Below are 23,963 nucleotides of genomic sequence, written 5' to 3'. Positions count from 1 at the left end.
CGTTTTGTTTTTAATGTAAATGGTAAAAAAAATGGCTGATATGTGTTACATCTGATATTGCTTGATATTGTCAGTCGGTTTATAGGTAGATACAAAACCAATAATGTGTTCGTGGATTGATCTCAGTGTTTATATCGAGTTATTTCATAATGTTCGAATCACACGAACAAGAAATGAAATGTAGTTTATTAGTTTGTTCTGCGTTAACATCCTTGGACCAACGCGACGAGTTTTTTGTTCTGTTTTTATGTCACTTAGAACTACTTCGTCTTACACTTACCCACTGGAACACATTGTGTCCCTGTTCCTATTTCATCATTATCTATACAAATCTCTTCTGCTGGACATAAAGGACCTGCAAAAGACAATCCTGATTTAAAGTAACTCGCTCATGATATGTAAAAATGCACTTTTTAAATGACGAAATAAAGTGTGGCAAATCCTAAAAAATGTTAAAACAAAAATACCAAAACCTGGAACCCTTCAGCAAATGTTGATAGTTGCTCTAATATCGTCTTTGAAGACCACAATTTTCATTAGCGCCATTGGAAATTAATTACGGCTGTGGTGTTGCGTGATTGGTTGATTTACATTATCACGTAATGGTATCAATGTATGCTTAACAGGTCAACATATCCACTACTTTTGTTAGAGTTCCGGTGGCCGTGTGGAATAGCCGGCTATTTTCTATTTTTTTCTTGACTTTACCGGCGTGGGTTCGAGCCCCACTAAAACCAAATTCCTTTCTTATGCTATAACTGTATGTTTCTCTGCAATTTCGATATCATGGTAAAATAATGATAAAATAAGTGTTTTCAGATGCATTACCGGGAAAACTAATTTTTTGTCCAAAAACATGAGCGAGTCACTTCAACAGATAACCCGGAATCATGTAAACAATTGGATCCTATGTCATTCACGGTGCATGCGTTAAAAAAGTATGCAATTTAAAATATATTCTTCTAATTAAAATCACTTTGCGAGGCATTTCCTTTAATAATAATACAATGGAAACTTTAGGGAATGGTCCAATAGCCAAACAGGGTCTCGCTATTTTTGGGGCCTAAAATAAGTTGTCCCATTTATGCATCTGAAAAATATATTCTATCATTATTTTACTCTATGATATCGAAATGTATAAAAAATACAATTAAGTTATTAAAATTGTTTTGGCATTTGTGGGTTGCGACCAGCGCTGGTAAAGTGAAAAATAATATAAAACAAAAACAGACGCCATAACCATAAAGTCTCAAGGAAAACATAGATGAATATTTTTATCTTATAACAATACATTGATAACATTACGTGACGTCCAATGTCCAACAACGAAATCGCTGAAACCGTTAGTTACGCCATTAAAATTTGTGGTCTTCAAAGACGATATTTCAACAAATATCAACATTTGCTGAAGGTTTCTAGCTGTCAGTATCTTTGTTTTAACACTCCTAATACTTTGCCACACTTCATTTTGTAATCTTGTTTTTACCTTTAAAACGGTCTCGAGTAAGCTTTTATGTCAGCTTAAAAGTGTCGCCATGCTCGAGATGAATAAGTACAATTAAAGATGCACTCTTACTCCCAGATAATATTTACAACAATTAACCAATTGTTTTAATAATATCTAAAAAGATGAATAAATGTTGAAAACAATGGTTCGTATGATGTATACCGGGTTAAATTTGAAAAAAGTATGCAGAAAACTCGGCATTTCTACCTTATGAGACAATATTAGAGCACAGTACATCTTTAAGCACTCACCAATCATTTAATGTTTTTGCGTGTTCAGCTATTATATAAACGGTGACTATCTTGTTATCAGTTATAAATACTTTCCATAAATGCATTATTTAGTAAGTAGTTTAAGGTTTATCTCTCAAAATTTATGTTTGTTAGACATGATTATGTATTGATTTTGAATAAAGGTCACTTTAATCACATAGGACACAAGACCCCTGAGTATACGTACAGCATACACCTGTGGGGGATGAGTCGTACGCGCACAAACCCTCTCCCTCGTTGGCTGATATATTCGTATTGTTGAGGGCAGTGCATGTTACATCGCTGCAGCACTCCTCATTTTCTCCGCACAAAGGACCTGAAAAATATAAACCAATTTTAAAGCTGCACTACATTATATTTTTTGTCTTGGAATGAGCCATTTTTGTACTTTATAATAATACTGATATACGGATGTAAATCATTCGTGAATGAAAACAAGGCAAAGGAGTAGACATGTTTTTTTTAAAAACAATATCTATTACTATTAATCAATTAACATACAGCAATTTGGATAGGTGAGGCTGCCTCCATGTTTACATTCGCATTGTCCGGTTCCAGTGTTGCATTCCGAGTTAGGATCCTGAGTCGCGCAGTTAGGACCTTATGAAAATAAACACGTCATTTTAATGGTTATACAGTATACAAAGTACATGCGTACCAAATTGGATATGTTCTGGAAAAAACCACAACAGTAGTTATATTTCAACATCAATTATTGGTGAGTATAAATTCCGATTGGTAGGTAATCTTGAATTACATTCGAGATCATTATCAAACATTCACACGCTACGAATTTAAATGCATCAGGTATAGTATATTGGTTTCAACCAATAAGAAGAACAAATGATTTTTGTTTATACTCGGTTGATTCGCTAATTATATTGTCCACAATTTCCCTATCACATAGTCTTTGTGGTATTGGAAAAATAGCTAAGTTTCAAACACAAAATACTCGAGTACAGTTGCAGTTTAGACGAAGCATCGTTTTTAAATATATCTTTAAGCATGTACTCATAGGTTCACTGATACTTGCGTAAAACACGTGATCCGTGTTTCTTTGAATGTCATATTCAATTTGAACATTGTAAACAAACCCGGATGACGTATCATACAGATATAAATCCAACTATACAAGTATCCTGTAAGTTGGATTTGCAACCTCTCTATTTTGTTATTTAACTCTTGATCCCAGTTCGAATAGAGACCTGAGCGCATGGGTAGCTAGTCGTTGTAGATCAAGCAGGACCTGTAGGGTTCTTAAGGGCAGATATGTTTACCAAACATAATTAGATCATCCCTTGCAAAACAAAGTGTCAACACTATGTTTTATATTATGCTGTTACAACATGTATCACAAATGATGTTATGAAAATACATTTAATTAATCTACCCTTTATTTTTTGTCTTTGCATACTCTCACTTACAGCATTTCGGAAAGGTTCCCTCGAAGTGGCAGGCACATGCACTCTGGCCTACATCACCGCAGCCGTCGGCAACAGCGCAACAGTACGCTTCATCATCACTGCTACAATCCGCACCTGGAAATATTTGACGCTTCGTTCAGTTTATATTCCTTTATTTTATTTTGATGATCAATTCACCCTTTATAAAACACTGTCGAGTCCTTGGCTAGGGTGTTAATCTCACCTGCTTTTCCATCTAAAAGGCTTAAGATCGTTCGCCTAGTTAAACCTAACACATGAGATCCTATTTGGGGGATGGATTACGTTGTTTCACGATTTAAAGATTTCGGGGGGAACACTTAAATATTGGCACCGACGTTGTGACGGTAAAACAATATCAAGTATTTATCTGTCATATACAAGCTTAGATATATACACTTGCATTTATGCCCGTTTTAAACATTGTCAAAAACAGTCAGTCAATTTAATTATACTGATATACAAATGTAAATCATTCGTAAACGAAAACAAGGCAAAGGAGTAGACATATTTTTTAAAACAATATCTATTTCTATTAATCAATTAACATACAGCAATTTGGATAGGTGAGGCTGCCCCCATGTTTACATTCGCATTGTCCGGTTCCAGTGTTGCATTCCGAGTTAGGATCCTGAGCCGCGCAGTTAGGACCTTATGAAAATAAACACGTCATTTTAATGGTTATACAGTATACAAAGTACATGCGTACCAAATTGGATATGTTCTGGAAAAACAACAACATAATTAGTATTTCAACATCAATTATTGGTAAGTATAAATTCCGATTGGTAGGTCATCTTGAATTACATTCGAGATCATTATCAAACATTCACACGCTACGAATTTAAATGCATCAGATATAGTATATTGGTTTCAACCAATGAGAGGAACAAATGTTTTTTGTTTATATTCGGTTGATGCGCTAATTCTATTGTCCACAATTTCCCTATCACAAAGTCTTTGTGGTATTGGAAAAATAGCAAAGTTTCAAACACAAAATACTCGAGTACAGTTGCAGTTGAGATGAAGCGTCATTTTTTAATATTACGTGATCCGTGCTTCTTTGAATGTCATATTCAATTTGAACATTGTAAACAAACCCGGATGACGTATCATACAGATATAAATCCAACTATACAGGTTCCTGTAAGTTGGATTTGCAACCTCTCTATTTTGTTTTTTAACTCTTGATCCCAGTTCGAATAGAGGCCTGAGCGCATGGGTAGTTAATTGTTGGAGATAAAACAAGACCTGTAGGGTTCTTACGGGCAGACATGTTTACCAAACATAATTAGATCATCCCTTGCAAAACAAAGTGTCAACACTATGATTTTTATTATGCTGTAACAACATGTATCACAAACAATGTTATGAAAATATATTTAATTAATCTACCCTTTATTTTTTGTCTTTGCATACTCTCACTTACAGCATTTCGGAAAGGTTCCCTCGAAGTAGCAGGCACATGCACTCTGGCCTACATCACCGCAGCCGTCGGCAACAGCGCAACAGTACGCTTCATCATCACTGCTACAATCCGCACCTGGAAATATTTGACGCTTCGTTCAGTTTATATTCCTTTATTTTATTTTGATGATCAATTCACAATACAAAGGCAATTGTTTTGCATTATTTCTATATACATTGTAAATTTTCGTTGATTCTGCTTTCCATCGATAATCACAATACCAATCAAAAAAGGTCGATGCATCACGAAACGTCGGGTCATGTTGGGTCAACATATTGGGGTGCATGTAGCTTCAAAACCTATTGCAGCGATATTTGTAGGTGTGTTGGTAAGCATGGGCTGTTGTGCAGCTTTGGTTTGCTTGACATTTATCTTCGTCTAACAACAGTTAGGGCCCTTGGCTTAGTTAAAAAATATCCGGAAAAATCGTGTATCAAATGTAACTGAAGTAATGAACTTCGTGGTAACGTTGATCATCTTCGGCAATATTGCTTCAGCGATTTGGTTTATAATATCTTATGCCTAAAAACAGATAAAGGCCTAGTTTAAGCCTTCTATAAGTGCCCCCCCCCTCCCCCCCCAAAAAAAAAAAAGAAGCAAAGAAACAACAACAACAAAAACTGTGTACAGTACACAACCCCTGTGTATTGATCTAAATCTACTTGACTTGATCCCTCTTATCAGATCCCCGATCTGAGTATTCTGCTGTGCAGTTTTGAAGGTTTTATTATATAAATGGACCCTAAATGGCCCTGAGCCAATAAACGAATACACAGGAAATTGGCCCCTACTGTGACACCAGTGCAATCAGCAGGAGATGCACAGTGTGGATTATCATGCCAAACATTCCGTCAGCTAGGCCTTTAAAGCCGTTTGTTTTGTCACAATGAACTGAAAATACCTGTACCGCTTGTAGCTGCAAGAAGTATTACACATACATCGAAAACTTCTAAGGGGTGATGATCAGCACGACGTGTTGTGCAACTGTGAAGTGAAGTTTCATATACTAGTAGTCTAAAATACAGTTGCGCATGACTTAATTCAAAATTAACTGAACATATTGTGTCCATTATGGTACATGAATTTGAACATAAGCTTGAAGTGGCACGCTTATTCAAAATCAATGCATGCACATTTATAACAAACATACATTTTGACTGATAAACCTTTAACTACTTACTTGATAATGCATTTATTGAAAATTATAACTACTTATAACAAGATTGTAACTGTGTATTTAATGGCAGAAAGCGCAAAAAATATTAAATAATTGGTGAATGCTTAAATATTTACTGTGGTCTATTATAATCTCATAAGGCAGAAATACCATGTTTTATGCTCATTTCTTTCAAATTAAACTCGGTATCCTTCATAAAAACCATTGTTTCCGACATTTATTCATCATTTTTGGAATACTAAAACAATATTATTTATTGTGTTAAATCTGATTCGGGAGAAGAGTACATCTTTTAATTAATGTAATGATTTACTTAACTGACTTATCATGAAACTACAGGAGGTTAAAAGTTTAATATCACTATATAGAATAATATTAATAAGGCAAAATGCATAGATGGCATACAAGGTGTATTTGAAACGTTCGCTAAAGACCTTAATGTATTACGTATTATCGGAATGGATAAATAGAACTGCATTCAACTTTCAAACACTATTGAATATTTATTTACTGAATGGGCAAACCTGTACAATTGGGCTCTTTAGCAGAATAAATCATTATATCTGTCATTTTGTGCGATTTAAGATTATACAACTTTTTAATAATTTTTAATAATGTGATTATTTGATGCAATTTATATGAACATTTCAAATACTTAGTAATAACAATTTAACATTATTTGGTCTTAAGGTAAATATTTATTGCTCACGAAATGTTATTGTCAATACGCCTTTGTACAAAAAAGAAAAGTCAATACTTGAAACGTGAAAAGATGATTAAATGCTGTCGCGCTAATCCAGTGTAATCTTCTTAGAGCACAAAATCGAGATAAACAATGAAGTTTAAATCCTACGCGCTCTCATTCGGACCTTCTCTGCCATTTTTATCGAAAACAACATCAGATGTATGCTGGGACATCAGTAGAAGTAGTTCGTATTTTTTTTAATTATATCATTAGGTAAATGAACTGTTTGAGCTTGTATTTATTGATCTAAGTTTTAATTGATTGCCAGTGAAGTGTTTTATTGCAAACATCATTAAGATTCCCTAGAGTTAAGTCATTAAGTCACTGTTAAGGTGCACATCCCTCCGAGGTACATAAGTAAACGACATCGCTCCTAGGTACGACATCTGTCCGATGTACTAGTTCTCTCCAAAGAAAGAAATGTTCCCTTTGACGTCCACAGTCACGAAATCGCACCTAGGCACGAAATATCCTAGCTACAAACACGCTCAAAGTTATGAATTCGCTCCTATGAACGAAATCTCTCTGAAGTATGGAATCTCACTGAATAACGAAATAGCTCCTAGTCAAGAAATAGCTCCTCGTCAAGAAATAGCTCCTTGTCATGAAATAGCTCCTAGATAAGAATAAGCTTCTTGTCATGAAATAGCTCCTTGCAAAGAAATAGCTCCTAGTCAAGAAATAGCTCCTAGTCAAGAAAGCTCCTTGTCAAGAAATAGCTCCTAGTCAAGAAATAGCCACTAGTCAAGAAGTAGCTCCTAATCAGGAAATAGTTTCTAGTCAAGAAATAGCTCCTAAGTATAAAATCTCTCATAAGTTTGAAATCGCTCCTAGGTAAGAAATCGCTTCTAATCAAGAAAAACTCCCTCGTCAAGAAATAACTCCTAGTCAAGAATTAGCTCCTAGTCAAGAAATAGCTCATAAGTATGAAATATCTCATGGGCATAAAAAAGCTCAAAGGAAAGAAATCGCTCCTAGGTATATAATCGCTCCTAAGTATGAAATCGCTCCAAGGTATGGCATTACTCCTAGGTATGAAATCACTCCTAGGTATGAATTCACTCCTAAGTAAGAAATCTCTCCTTAGCGAGAAATATCTCCTAAGTAAGAAATTTCTCCTAGATAACAAATCTCTCCTAGGTATAAAATAACTCCTAGGTTAGAATACTACTATGTAAGAAGTGGCTTCTATGTAAGAAATAACTCCTAAATACGAAATAGCTCCAAGGTAAGAAATAGCTTCTAGGTAAGAAATAGCTCCTAGGTAAAAAAATTGCTCCTAAGTAAGAAATAGCTCCTAGGTTATAAAATTTACTCCAAGGTAAAAAATAAGAGATGGCTCCTAGGTAAGAAATAACTCCTAGATAGGAAATCTCTCCTATGTATAAGATACTTTCTTGGTAAGACATAGCTCCTTGGTAAAAATATCTCCTAAGTAAGAAATGACTCCTAGGTAAGAAATAACTCATAGGTAAGAAATAACCCAAAAGTAAGTAGTAGCTCCTAGGTAGGAAATAACTCCTAGGTTAGTGATAACTCCTAGGTAAGTAATAACTCCTAGGTTAGTGATAACTCCTAGGTAAGAAATAACTCCTAGGTAAGAAATAACTCATAGGTAAGAAATAACTCATAGGTAAGAAATAACTCATAGGTAAGAAATAACTCATAGGTAAGTAGTAGCTCCTAGGTAAGAAATAACTCATAGGTAAGTAGTAGCTCCTAGGTAAGAAATAACTCATAGGTAAGAAATAACTCATAGGTAAGAAATAACTCCTAGGTAAGAAATAACTCATAGGTAAGAAATAACTCATAGGTAAGAAATAACTCATAGGTAAGAAATAACTCCTAGGTAAGAAATAACTCATAGGTAAGAAATAACTCATAGGTAAGTAGTAGCTCCTAGGTAAGAAATAACTCATAGGTAAGAAATAACTCATAGGTAAGAAATAACTCATAGGTAAGAAATAACTCCTAGGTAAGAAATAACTCATAGGTAAGAAATAACTCATAGGTAAGTAGTAGCTCCTAGGTAAGAAATAACTCATAGGTAAGTAGTAGCTCCTAGGTAAGAAATAACTCATAGGTAAGTAGTAGCTCCTAGGTAAGAAATAACTCATAGGTAAGTAGTAGCTCCTAGGTAAGAAATAACTCATAGGTAAGAAATAACTCATAGGTTAGAAATAACTCATAGGTAAGAAATAACTCATAGGTAAGAAATAACTCATAGGTAAGAAATAGCTCCTCGGTAAGGAATCACTCATAGATAAGTAGTAGCTCCTAGGTAAGAAATAACTCATAGGTAAGAAATAACTCATAGGTAAGAAATAACTCCTAGGTAAGAAATAACTCATAGGTAAGAAATAACTCATAGGTAAGAAATAACTCATAGGTAAGTAGTAGCTCCTAGGTAAGAAATAACTCATAGGTAAGTAGTAGCTCCTAGGTAAGAAATAACTCATAGGTAAGAAATAACTCATAGGTAAGAAATAACTCCTAGGTAAGAAATAACTCATAGGTAAGAAATAACTCATAGGTAAGAAATAACTCATAGGTAAGAAATAACTCATAGGTAAGAAATAGCTCCTCGGTAAGAAATAACTCATAGGTAAGTAGTAGCTCCTAGGTAAGAAATAACTCATAGGTAAGAAATAACTCATAGGTTAGAAATAACTCATAGGTAAGAAATAACTCATAGGTAAGAAATAACTCATAGGTAAGAAATAACTCCTCGGTAAGTAGTAGCTCCTAGGTAAGAAATAACTCATAGGTAAGAAATAACTCCTAGGTAAGAAATAACTCATAGGTAAGTAGTAGCTCCTAGGTAAGAAATAACTCATAGGTAAGAAATAACTCATAGGTAAGAAATAACTCATAGGTAAGAAATAACTCATAGGTAAGAAATAACTCATAGGTAAGAAATAACTCATAGGTAAGAAATAACTCATAGGTAAGAAATAACTCATAGGTAAGAAATAACTCATAGGTAAGTAGTAGCTCCTAGGTAAGAAATAACTCATAGGTAAGTAGTAGCTCCTAGGTAAGAAATAACTCATAGGTAAGAAATAACTCATAGGTAAGTAGTAGCTCCTAGGTAAGAAATAACTCATAGGTAAGAAATAACTCATAGGTAAGAAATAACTCATAGGTAAGAAATAACTCATAGGTAAGAAATAACTCCTAGGTAAGAAATAGCTCCTCGGTAAGAAATAACTCATAGGTAAGAAATAACTCATAGGTAAGAAATAACTCATAGGTAAGAAATAACTCATAGGTAAGAAATAACTCATAGGTTAGAAATAACTCCTAGGTAAGAAATAACTCATAGGTAAGAAATAACTCATAGGTAAGAAATAACTCATAGGTAAGAAATAACTCCTCGGTAAGTAATAGCTCCTAGGTAAGAAATAACTCCTAGGTAAGTAATAGCTCCTTGTGGAGTTCGAAATGTCTTGGATTGCAAAACGAATGATATTTACTGTAGAGATGTCGTCTCATCTAGTACAGATTTGTCTTTTCCTTGCCTCCTGGGCCACCGAAAAAGAGCACTATTTTGACAACAGTGGTTGCTTTATTAATGAATGTTTGCTATTCATATACCATGGGTAGTAGACCGATGTTCAATGTTCTTGTTCAACCTCATTTATCAATGAATTAGTGTTTTTCTTTTAATGCTATAAAACAGCTAATTTTCATTTATCGGCTCTCTTCTATGACCATGTACCATAGCCCGTTGTTTATTTTCTGAACCTTTTTGAAAACCTGTACAATTGAATGGCAATAACAATTTGGGTGATCATTGAATGTGTTAGAATGCACATTATATCAGGGTTCAATACAAATAAAAGCTTTATCAATCATTTTATTTTAAAGTGTATGCATTGCAAAAGCCTTTGAAAGTAAAAAAACAACGTAGAACGTGTGCGTCAATTTGATATCTAAAGGTTCGTATTTATAAGGACATTATCCATTTATAAAATAGCACGAGTGTTTTAACTCTTAGATATAGCTGGTGACAATTTATATTAGGAATTGGTTTGCAATAAGTATAAACGAAGTATTTGAGCGTTGTTTTTTTTTAAATCATACTGCAATCAGAATCATATTAAGCCTTTTAAAGTCTCAAAATATAGTGCGCATTCTTCTTCAAACGTTTTGCCTTTAAATTGACCTGATTTGTTTCAAGATATAATGAAAACTTGAAAATAAAGACATATAATAAAAATACCATATAAACCATGAACCATAAAGTTAAGCATCACAAAGTCTGATTTCATTGTCAACTAGAAACCTAAGACCATTTTAAGTTCAAAACGCGCATTAATTTGAACATTGGCTGTGTATTTTAAACACTAAAATTTAAGCACAAAAAACGAGAAAAAACAACAACAACATTTTATTATGACACGGTATGAAACCATTCATGGGTACTTAACTTTAAATTTTCACTCATAGTATTGCCTGAAAAAAATGCAGACCAGTGGTATTCATCGGATTGAAAATTACGTATCCAGATAATCAAAGGTGTATGTGATTATATACATAAAAACATTGTAAAACTGACCCATTTTTCATGTTATCATGTAAATCGTAATGGTTTCCTAAAACATTATATAAGATGGAAAAAATCTGGTGTTGCCATTTGAACGTAAGCACCATCATCTCCATGGAACGCTACAGCATTGTTAATACGTTTCCGGAATCGTCGCCGGGACGCCACTAAGAACGTCTGTTTATTAGCGCTGCACTCTCACAGATTGAACGTTATGACAACTTAACTGACTGTTAGGGAGCTTTTTCCACACAAACATATTAATACAAATTTTAAACAGCAGCGTGAAGTTAATCTAGTGTAGGTCATTTCACGCGTTCGGACAACTTATGCAAAGGAATTTCTACATGTAAAATGCTACATGGCAAAGAAACTCTTCAAAACTATAAAAATACGTCATTGATGCCTAAACACATACAATGATACATAGACACTAACTTTAGCCATTTTAAAGATTTTTCAAAATTATTCAGACAGACAGACAGAAAGGCAGACCAACACACGGACGTGCAATTTAAACCAAGGATATTTAAGGCGTAAGTAATCACATATAGTAATCCCTCATTGAATGAACTTGATATAATAACCTGTAAAATCGGTGTTTTTCACGGTGAATCGACGTCAGCTCTAGGAATGGGGCCGTTCGGTATTCAACGAGTTTTTAATCGGTTATGAATAAAAGTTGCTTATCCGACGTACTCTGATCTTTATGTTTATCTTCTGCAGCTAAACAAGAGGAACGTCGCCAAAAATATTGTATCATAGAAGTTTAAGTATTTTAGAAATGGACGCAAGAGAATGCAAAACTAATTTCACTAAAATTACAATGAATACTTCGTATCGTTTGAGCAATGATGCAAAATTGGCAAAAGGGGACATAGATGGAGCGGTGCCTGAAACGACACATCACAGTGAAGATATTGCTGAAACCAACCCTAAGGATGGTGGTAGCGACACGGGTCCAACGGAATTACATGTTCAGGAAGACACAAACTCTAAGTTCACATCATCAGCTGCGTCAAATTACGGAAATCACTTTGGATGGGTCGTGACCTTCGTTGCTTTTATATTCTGTTTCATTGTGGACGGAATAGCGTTCTCTTTCGGAATGTTTTACCCGGAGTTGCTTCACTACTTTGATGGCGACAGAAGCAAAACGGCATGGATTATTTCCCTTCTTACCGGAACATATCTTTGCTCTGGTACAACCAAAGTTTTATGTTAAAATTTGCCATGTATTTTACGTTCTGTCATAAAAAAGTAAACCAATTGAAGGATTTCACGTCGGCTTCTTTATCGTCCGTCATTGCTGAAGAAATAATTTGTGTCAAGTAATATTGTGAGATAAAAAGTAGTTTCGTAATACAACAAAATTCAGTTAAGTTTCATTTTGGCTTTCTGTGTGTGTATTTTATTTTTATCACCGTTAAATGTTGTTAATTTGTTATATTTTTGCTTCATGGTTTCGTACAATTTTTCAATTTCGTAAGCCGTGCAGTCGAAAATAATGCAAAAAATATCACATTTATTATTTAATACAAATCATACCCGCCTTTAAGTATTAGGTGTGTCCTTATAAGTAAATTAAGTAGATTACTTTGTTTGTAGTGTAATATACTACCAGTTTAAATCAACTGTACATGTAAAAACAAGTGGTTATTTAAATACATGGGAAAAACCCATCTTTTAAAGACTTTTTTCTTTAGAAAAAAATGTTATGATAACGGGTCTCGATTTGCAGCGATAAATTAACCAACTAAGGCAAAAGACATGTTATCGACACATTAAATCGTTTTTAGACCAATAAGACATATTTTTGACTGACGGATGAACGGGCGTACGGACGTTCTCGCATATCAAACAGGTATTTTTTCATTACTCCCATTATAAAAATATACCCGTTGATGTCCTACTAACCCTAACTAACCCTAACCAACTAGCGCTACCTAACAAAGCTATGTCCTATACTTAAAAGACGAAATTAGTAACCAAAATATACCCATTCGTATGTACAAACTGGTAGTGAGACGGACGGAATGACCGACCGACCGAGTGATCGACCGACCGACCGACCGACCGACCGACCGAATTAACTTATTTATTTCTTAAGTGGCTGGTTAACATTTCCACTGTTATTTATAAAGTTGTGATAAATCTTTGTTGCAATTGACATGAATATGCTTCAAGAACATACTTCCCTATTTTACAGGTCCGATTGCCAGTATAATGACCAACCATTTTGGGTACCGGATCAGCGCAATGTTCGGATCCTTGGTTGCGGCGACTGCATTTTTCGCTTGCACGTTTACATCGAGCCTCGATGTAATGATTGTTGTATACGGATTAGTGGGAGGTTAGTTTGTTTAACAAGGATTTATGGGAGGTCAGTTAGTTTTATGAAGATTTAAGGGAGGTAAGTTAATTTTATATGGATTTAAGGGAGGTTAGTTAGTTTTATGAGGATTTAAGGGAGCTAAGTTAGTTTTATGAGCTTTAACGGAGGTAAGTAAGTTTCATAGGAATTTTGGAAGTTAATTAAATTTCTAACTTGCATAGGAGCTTCGCTCCGCTCCCTTAGGTTGCTTATTAACGAAGAAATTACTTAATAAACTCTAACCTATACAAACTTTATTGTATATTTGACAAACAAACTGGTAATCGTAGCATGTACTTATATTGAAGGACTTGGCCTAGGTCATCTCTTCCTGACTGGATACGTCTATATTGGGCATTATTTTACCAAGCAACGAGCGCTTGCTATAGGTATAGCCTCGTGTGGCAGTGGCGTAGGGGGATTCGTATTTGCACCGTTGTCCAACTTTCTCATTCAAAAGTACGGTTGGAAGGGAGCGATGTGGATTCTTTCAGGGATCGTTTTGAATGGCGTACCTCTGGGTATTTTGCTTCGGCCGATAGTTAAACACACGGATCGTGGAAAAGGAAGTATCAAAAGCTGCAGCAAATGTATAGATTGGACAATTGTAAAGAGCCCAACGTTCATCACCATGTGTTTAAGTCGGTTCGCATGTTTACTTGGTGAGATGAGTACACGAGACATATTTGTAGAAGTCGTTCTGTATATGATAGTTATATAGTAAACCATTACCGAAAATGAGTAGAACCTATTTGACACATGGTGTTTTTCTTTGTAAACTTGAAAACATATAACTTGAAAACAAATTCCCTAAAATTCAGAAAATGAAGCAAACTGTCTTTGATTTCATAATATTGTTGTAACAACCAAGCCTTTAAAGTTTAAACCATATAAAACACATGAGACGACTTCTATGAATATAGTACGTGTTCGTAGTGGTACGAGTTTGCGGTGGTACGTGTTCGTGGTGGTACGAGGTCGTGGTGCTACGAGTTCTTATTGGTACGAGGTCGTGGTGGTACGAGTTTGTAATGGTACGAGTTCGTAGTGGTACGAGGTCGTAGTGGTACGAGTTCGTGGTGCTACGATGTCGTAGTGGTACGAGTTCGGCGTAGTACGAGGTCGTAGTTTTACGAGTTCGTGGTGCTACGAGGTCGTAGAGGTACGAGTTCGGCGTGGTACGAGGTCGTAGTGGTACGAGTTCGGCGTGGTACGAGGTCGTAGTTTTACGAGTTCGTGGTACTACGAGGTCGTAGTGGTACGAGTTCGGCGTGGTACGAGGTCGTAGTGGTGCGAGTTCGTGGTACTACGAGGTCGACGTGGTACGAGTTCGTGGTGCTACGAGGTCGTAGTGGTACAAGTTCGGCGTGGTACGAGCTCGTTGTGGTACGAGTTCGGCGTGGTACGAGCTCGTTGTGGTACGAGTTCGTATTTGTACGAGTTCGTGGCGCTACGAGCTCATGATGCTACGAGTTTGTAGCGGTACGTGTTCGTAATGGTATGAGGTCGAAGTGGTACGAGTTCGTAGTGATACTGGATGAGTAAATCGGAACACTTTAGGCACTATTTTTGAAATATTTTTAGTTCGACTTGCATCACACCTACAAAATCTTCCATCAGCATACTAGGATTCAAGACCAATTGGTTGATATAAATCTAAAAAGATACTACCAGTCTGCATGAAAAGTACTTTATTAGCCGCACAGTCAAGGCCTGCCATTTTTGTCCTCGGGGTACCTAAATATTTTTATATCAACTAATTGTCTACTTATAATGCGAGTTGGTGACACTGTATTTCTTTTTTAGGCTTCTTCGTTCCGTTTACGTACCTTCTAGAACTGGCGAAAGAGCTGGAGTACAGTTCCTTTGAAGGCACGATGCTTATATCTACAATAGGCATAAGTAATACCGTGTGTCGTATTGCGGCAGGGTGGGTAGCTGACAGGGAATGGTGCAGCCCAGTTCTCATCAAGTCTGTTGTGCTTTTCGTTGGAGGAATGGCAACACTTTTGGTTCCCTTCTACCAGCTCTATTATGTGCTGGTTATTTATTGCGTGGTTTATGGACTCTGCATAGGTAATTTATTAATGCCTTTAGTGGCATTCTTTAATTTAAGGAACGTTCGGGCTTATATTTATGAATAACGGTTTAGTATATTTTTTATTCAGTTCGGTATGTATTATTTCAAAATTTGACTCAACCTTATGTGGTGTTTGTTGGTTCATTCGTCAGAATCAAACCATGATTTGTAAGAATCAAACCATGATTTGTAAGAATCAAACCATAATTTGTAAGAATCAAACCATCATTTGTAAGAATCAAACCATCATTTGTAAGAATCAAACCATCTGTCAGAATCAAACCATCATTTGTAAGAATCAAACCATAATTTGTCAGAATCAAACCATCATTTGTAAGAATCAAACCTTCATTTGTAAGAATCAAACCATCATTTGTAAGAATCAAACCATCTGTCAGAATCAAACCATCATTTGTAAGAATCAAACCATAATTTGTCAGAATCAAACCATCATTTGTAAGAATCAAACCATCATTTGTCAGAATCAAACCATCATTTGTAAGAATCAAACCATCCTTTGTAAGAATCAAACCATCATTTGTAAGAATCAAACCATCATTTGTAAGAATCAAACCATAATTTGTCAGAATCAAACCATCATTTGTCAGAATCAAACCATCATTTGTAAGAATCAAACCATCATTCGTCAGAATCAAACCATCATTTGTAAGAATCAAACCATCATTTGTCATTGGACCTCACAAAAAATCAAACACCAAGAATATGCTACCTTTTAATATTCACACTAGCTTAACAAGGTGGAAAATAGACTGACTGAACTATTCTTTTTGAAATTAATTGTTGGTGCATTCGTCAGAATTTATGTATAAAAAATAACAAACAAAAAATGAATCATACTCTTTTGTCGTTGGTCCATCAAAAAATGCCTACACCAAGTGAATTTGATAATTATACAGTCAAACAAAGTATAATACACGGACCGGAATCATATAAAACAGTTATTATTTTTCTTAATAACTATTAAAGAATTAAGCGGTTTTTGCAACGTACAGCGAAGTTGTCGCTTACATTTTTGGTCTGCTCGGGATGATGTAAAATTATACTGTTTTTATTTTCTTTAACTATTTAGCGGTTTTCGCAACATACACCGTAGTGATCTTGACGGCTCTTTTCGGACAGCACCAACTGACCTCCAGCTTTGGACTGCTGGTGATAGTGGACGGTATTGCAGCGCTTTTAGGGCCCCCTCTTGCGGGTAAGTAATATCCACCAATTCATCAGTCACTTGTACTTTCTTTAGAAACTATGAGGCCATGCTCCGAAGCCACTCCCCAAAAAAACACACTGCTATGGATTTGTGATGGTATAAGGTGACTTAATCGGAGCATCTCGGTCATTTTCCATCGAAAACAACATCGGATATATGTATAAAGGGTAAGCAATGTCAGAATTCTTAACATTTAACTACGCTACAAGTAGATCGCGAAGTATTTTCAATTTATCAGTGGAGCCTAAGGACTGTACTCGTAGGAATCCAAAATATTTATGCAATAATACACTTCATTCGGAATCAATATGATTTAAGTAATATCAATTTCACGTCAATCACTGCAATTCAATAATATTATTATGCTATAATTGATTCATCAATTTAACTAATGCACCTTTATATTCATATTCAACATTTTATTGCATTAAACATATCAGACATGTTTATAGCAAATACAAAATACATACATGTGCAAGGCATGGATTTAGACACACATTGTTTTAACAGAAGAGCAAAACATTTGTTTATGGATATAAACAACAACATACTTATTAGTTTCTTAAGATGTTTGCATAGTATATAAATTTTGATAGATTAACTAGAGATTTATTTGAATTGTTAGATGACAAATTAATAAACTTTTGCTTTGTTGGCCACGTGTAGTTATATCTTTTAATATATTTGGCTCTTAAGTCTGCGTATTTCGAACATATTAGTTAAAAGTGATATTCATTTTTAATCATTCTTTGGTTGCAGTAGATGCATAATCTTTGAGATCTAGGTGTATTAACGTATCTACCACGTTCAATTTGTAGATCATGTGATGAAACTCTAAATTTTGACATTGCTTTTCTAAGTTTTGAATCTTTTACATCATAATGGTAATTTTCTATCCGAAATGTATGTTTAAAAAGACAATATGTTTCAAGACGTCCTGAGTTATAATAGATGAATACCAGTTTTGGTGATAATTATCTAGTATATATCCGAAGTTGTTTTCGATGGAAAATTATTGCCGAGGTGTTCCGACTAAAGGTGATTTTGACTGTGCTGCACTTACCATTGTAATCTACTAACGGTTTCAATCAAACAGTGACTGCTATATCCATTCTTTTGATATATTGTGTAGATAAGTGTTTTGACCATTGTTATTAAAAACAGTTATGAACCATTGAGTGTCCGTTTATCTCAGTCTGGGAATTCTCAATGCCGAGGCCGACGACACCAAAGACATACGAATACCTCGATATCAACTACAACTCTTATCATGTTTAAACTGTGTTTTTACAGGCCCCAATATCACATAAGTACACAAGTCAAATCTCTATCTCAACTCAATTAACCATATAAATGCATTGTTTGTTTAAAAATCTTGCATATGTTTCATACTTTTTGAAAATGCATTTTCTCATAGAATTTGTTGATAAAAATATTTTGTCAATATTTCAAAGAAAACTAGTTGTTAGGCAAAAATCTTGAAAAACTGTTCAATAAGCAATGAATTGTACTCAAATATTTCTGTAGAATAGTTTTACATTGGAATCTTGACCAAGGGCTTAATCAACACATTATAGGATAGAATGCGCATTTAAAAGGTAGACAATCATATGCTATTTTTTTTATAACTTTTGATGCTTTGAGGTAAAATGACTTCGGACTGAGGTTGAGATTAGGCTAAAGTATTTTCCTTATATTCGGACCCAGGTCTTTTATCTCCAGGGGACGTTTTCACTGACATCATCAGTCTGAGTTTGAGACTTAGGCATAAGGGCCATGACTACGAACAGTCTCTAGTCCAAGTCTAGACTCAGGCATAGAGACCATGATAACGAACAATCTCAAGTCCAAGTCTAGACTCAGGTACAGTGACCATGATTACGAACATCTCAAGTCCGATTCTAGATTCAGGCATAAGGGCCATGATTACGAACAATCTCAAGTCCAAGTCTAGACTCAGGTACAGTGACCATGATTACGAACATCTCAAGTCCGATTCTAGACTCAGGTACAGTGACCATGATTACGAACATCTCAAGTCCGATACTAGACTCAGGTACAGTGACCATGATTACGAACATCTCAAGTCCAAGTCTAGACTCAGGTACCGTGACCATGATAACGAACATCTCAAGTCCAAGTCTAGACTCAGGTACAGTGACCATGATTACGAACATCTCAAGTCCGATTCTAGACTCAGGCATAAGGGCCATGATTACGAGCTGCTCAAGTCCGAGTATAGACTCAGATACAGGGACCATGATTACGAACAGTCTCAAGTCCAAGTCTAGATTCAGGCATAGGGACCATGATTACGAACAGTCTGAAGTCCAAGTCTAGACACAGGTACAGGGACCATGATTACGAACAGTATCAAGTCCAAGTCTAGACTCAGGCATAGGGACCATGATTACGAACATCTCAAGTCCGAGTCTAGACTCAGGTTTAGGGACCATGATTACGAACAGTCTCAAGTCCGAGTATAGACTCAGGTACAGGGACCATGATTACGAACAGTCTCAAGTCCAAGTCTAGACTCAGGTACAGGGACCATGATTACGAACATCTCAAGTCCGATTCTAGACTCAGGCATAAGGGCCATGATTACGAACAGCTCAAGTCCGAGTATAGACTCAGCTACAGGGACCATGATTACGAACAGTCTCAAGTCCAAGTCTAGACTCAGGTACAGGGACCATGATTACGAACAGTATCAAGTCCAAGTCTAGACTCAGGCATAGGGACCATGATTACGAACAGTCTCAAGTCCAAGTCTAGACTCAGGCATAGGGACCATGATTACAAACATCTCAAGTCCGAGTATAGACTCAGGTACAGGGACCATGATTACGAACATCTCAAGTCCGAGTATAGACTCAGGTACAGGGACCATGATTACGAACATCTCAAGTCAGAGTACAGACTCAGGTACAGGGACCATGATTATGAACAGTCTCAAGTCCAAGTCTAGACACAGGTACAGGGACCATGATTACGAACATCTCAAGTCCGATTCTAGACTCAGGCATATGGGCCATGATTACGAACAGCTCAAGTCCGAGTATAGACTCAGCTACAGGGACCATGATTACGAACAGTCTCAAGTCCAAGTCTAGACTCAGGTACAGGGACCATGATTACGAACAGTATCAAGTCCAGGTCTAGACTCAGGCATAGGGACCATGATTACGAACAGTCTCAAGTCCGAGTATAGACTCAGGTACAGGGACCATGATTACGAACAGTCTCAAGTCCAAGTCTAGACTCAGGTACAGGGACCATGATAACGAACATCTCAAGTCCGATTCTAGATTCAGGCATAAGGGCCATGATTACGAACAATCTCAAGTCCAAGTCTAGACTCAGGTACAGTGACCATGATTACGAACATCTCAAGTCCGATTCTAGACTCAGGTACAGTGACCATGATTACGAACATCTCAAGTCCGATTCTAGACTCAGGTACAGGGACCATGATTACGAACAGTCTCAAGTCCAAGTCTAGACTCAGGTACAGGGACCATGATTACGAACATCTCAAGTCCGATTCTAGACTCAGGCATAAGGGCCATGGTTACGAACAGCTCAAGTCCGAGTATAGACTCAGCTACAGGGACCATGATTACGAACAGTCTCAAGTCCAAGTCTAGACTCAGGTACAGGGACCATGATTACGAACTGTATCAAGTCCAAGTCTAGACTCAGGCATAGGGACCATGATTACGAACAGTCTCAAGTCAATGTCTAGACTCAGGCATAGGGACCATGATTACAAACATCTCAAGTCCGAGTATAGACTCAGGTACAGGGACCATGATTACGAACATCTCAAGTCCGAGTACAGACTCAGGTACAGGGACCATGATTATGAACAGTCTCAAGTCCAAGTCTAGACACAGGTACAGGGACCATGATTACGAACATCTCAAGTCCGATTCTAGACTCAGGCATAAGGGCCATGATTACGAACAGCTCAAGTCCGAGTATAGACTCAGGTATAAGGACCATGATTACGGACAGTCTCAAGTCCAAGTCTAGACTCAGGTACAGGGACTTTGATTACGAACAGTCTCAAGTCCAAGTCTAGACTCAGGCATAGGGACCATGATTACGAACATCTCCAAGTCTGATTCAGATTCAGAAACGCATTTTTTTAATTTAATTTCAAAAAATCATCTTTTTTCATCCGTTTTATAAAAAAATAAATGTGTATAATTGTACAATTTCAAATAGAAATGAAATTCAGCTTGTCACATCATCAAAACCTAACTATGAAGACAGTTACAATAAAATGAAGCTATGTAGTTTTGCCACTTGTGTCAGACTTGAGACTGTTCATTAGCGTGGAAAAATACATTCCGTGTTGCGTCTGTACTTAATTCATTTAACATTACGTTGACTAAGTGATCCCAGTAACAACAAGAACATAATAAGTCATACACGCGTACGTTTTTCTCTCGGTCAGAGGGCTGTCTATTCTGTCGTTTGGAAAGACGTATCCTAAGTTTAATATGGGTATCTTGAATAAAAAAATAGACCACGATTAAAGTTTTTGCAAGACTAAGCTACCTTCGAAGCGCCGACTAAAACATTTTTGAAACATTTTTAACTGTGTTTACTTTCAGGTCTAATAGCAGACAAACACGGTAGCTACCGCGGAACGTTTTATTTCGCTGGCAGCGCAATCGCCACCTCTGGCTTGATCCTTATCTTGGTGTTGTTGGTCAATAAGCTAGAGAGACGACGTGTTAAGAAGTGATTTAATGTATTTATGTCGTTGTGGCTTACTTTATTACTCTTTGTTGACGTGTGTTTATATAAAGGCACCAGGTTTATTAGCACTTTTAAAGGTCAACACCATGAGTATTAGGTGGCATGGCATTGTATTAACATTGTCATTTTCTTTATATTGGTTAAAAGCTTATAATTATTGTGATTATTATAATTATAATTATTATTATTATTATTATTATTATTATTATTATTATTATTATTATTATTATTATGTTGATCGGACAGGTTACTTTAATAACTGCCGTCACGCAAACAAAGGAATTAAAAATAAAAAATAAAAATTGTCCAAGTTCCCTTTTTATTTCAATATAGAAAAACAATCGGAATAAAACACACCTTTAATGCACCATTTCGAGCGAGAAATTGTAAAACTTTTCTTGGGAGAGTACCGTCAAACACCACTGCCAACATTTTAGAACAATGAAGTTTCTGTTTTGGTGGAGGGGCGCAAAATCAAAATGTTTCGTTCCAAAATAACGCCCCCTCTAATGTCCAATCTTGGATCCAACCCTGATGTAAGCTACTTACTTAAGTTGTAACAATAATCATATCTGTGCTGTATTCTAGTTTTCATATGTAAATGCTGATGTTGTAATCGGTCCATGTGTGTATGAAGAGAAATTGTCCACATTTCAAAAATGTCATTTTCCAGTGTCCTAAACACTGTTTATTTTTTTCTGTAAAATGTTGTCCTTAAACCACTGGCGATACTTAAGTGAAACAATTTTGAAAAGCAACCGTCGAATAAACAAGTTGTCTAATAATTTCAATATAGCTTACTGAATGTTATTATGTTTTGTTTTTACTAAATATAATTTGAAAAAAAAAATGATATGTTGAACAATTTGTTTTAGCAGCAAACACATTTAATGTTATGCAATACCTTCTAGTAATAAACAAAAAACAACATTTTCTTTAATTTGTTTTTAATGTAAGCATTTAGTTAAAACAGTGAATGTACGTAAGGCTAAAAGGAGAATAACACGATAAATCAGGGCATAGGACATCATTTCTTTTTCATTTTCACCATCATGATGTAAAAATATGCTCAAATTAGATACTAGCTCAAATGAAGAAGATAACTCGTTTATCCAGCATGGGAATGTCTGCGATCCAATCATTATTCCGTTCGATAAACGTGCTATTACTTGTCATTCCAAGAACGAAAAACCTAGGGTTTTCAATGTTTGACATTGGCTGCATCATTAAAAGGATTCACTCCTTTTTTTGCTGGTATCGGTTTTTAAACTTTGCTTGAATTGAATCAGTCGGAACACCTCGGCCATTTTCCACCCAAAACAACCTCAGATGTATATGGACAGTTTACGATGTCAAAGTTCTTTACATTTAACTCCTCCGCAAGTATATCGCGTAGTAATTTCAATTAAGTAGTTTAACCTAAGAACTTTACTCGTAGGAATATTAGGTCTTTATGCAAAAAACACACTTCACTGGAATTGAATTTGAACAAAGTAAAACAAATTCCACCTTCAAAATTACAATAATTAATATTATAAGTATAAAGTTACCAACATTTTCAACTGTGGCACCGGCATACATCCATTGACGTTTTGGATGGAAAATGACCGAGATATTCCGATTAAAGTTGAATAAACATCACACAGAACCCAGCAATTATTCATTCAATTGTTAAGAGCGTCATTAAAGCTTTATAGCATTTTCTGTCATATTTTGAAATACCAATTAACGTATGAGCTCTAATTGGAATTATCATTGAAGCAAGCATTTTGGTCACTGTTTACACAAATTAATCTTTTACGACACATGACCTATAAAAGCCTAGATCGATTCCAACTTTAGTCCGTAAGTTTATTCTGCCTTTAGTATTGTTGCATCAATTTTTCACGTTCAGATATTTGGAACTCCTTGACCATTTTCTATCGATAACAGCCTCGGGTATATATGGACTGTTTACAATGTTAGAATGTTAGAACTCACTACAATTAAACTTAACAACATAATTATTTACAATTTTAGGAACTATTTCTACTGATATACCGGCATATAACCGAGGTTGTTTTCAATGGACAATTTCCAAGGAGTTTCGAATGCCAGGTCAGCACGACATGACCAGTACGTAAACACTTAAATAATACCAAGCACATATGGCCGTTTATAGATGTCAAAACCGTGCTTTATGAAAGAGTACTAAACACTTCAGAAAAGTGAATAGGCACAAGTTCAGATATCGATTAGTAACTAATACATAAGACGCATGCTTTCTTTCTGTCCTTGGTCGACAATCAAACGAAAGGGCGCAAAAGCACTTAGCGTGAACCTAATTTTTTATGGTCGTTTTGTAAACT

At 35.8% G+C, this 23,963-nt stretch overlaps 1 protein-coding gene across 1 annotated transcript; it reads right to left on the bottom strand.

Moving 5' to 3' along the window:
• Positions 1 to 1,928: 1,928 nt before the first annotated feature.
• Positions 1,929 to 6,747, bottom strand: LOC128219113 (keratin-associated protein 5-8-like). The gene is made up of 4 exons (XM_052926935.1): positions 6,720 to 6,747; positions 4,651 to 4,764; positions 3,204 to 3,317; positions 1,929 to 2,095 (listed from the first exon to the last, which is right to left on the bottom strand). The coding sequence occupies exons 1-4, from the start codon at positions 6,745 to 6,747 to the stop codon at positions 1,929 to 1,931; spliced, it is 423 nt and encodes a 140-aa protein (XP_052782895.1).
• Between the last annotated feature and the right edge of the window lie 17,216 nt (positions 6,748 to 23,963).

Source organism: Mya arenaria, chromosome 15 (assembly GCF_026914265.1).
Source record: "Mya arenaria isolate MELC-2E11 chromosome 15, ASM2691426v1".
Classification (NCBI taxonomy): domain Eukaryota; kingdom Metazoa; phylum Mollusca; class Bivalvia; order Myida; family Myidae; genus Mya; species Mya arenaria.
The sequence above is the reverse complement of the archived record's forward strand: the minus strand, read 5'-3'. Positions and strand labels throughout refer to the sequence as shown.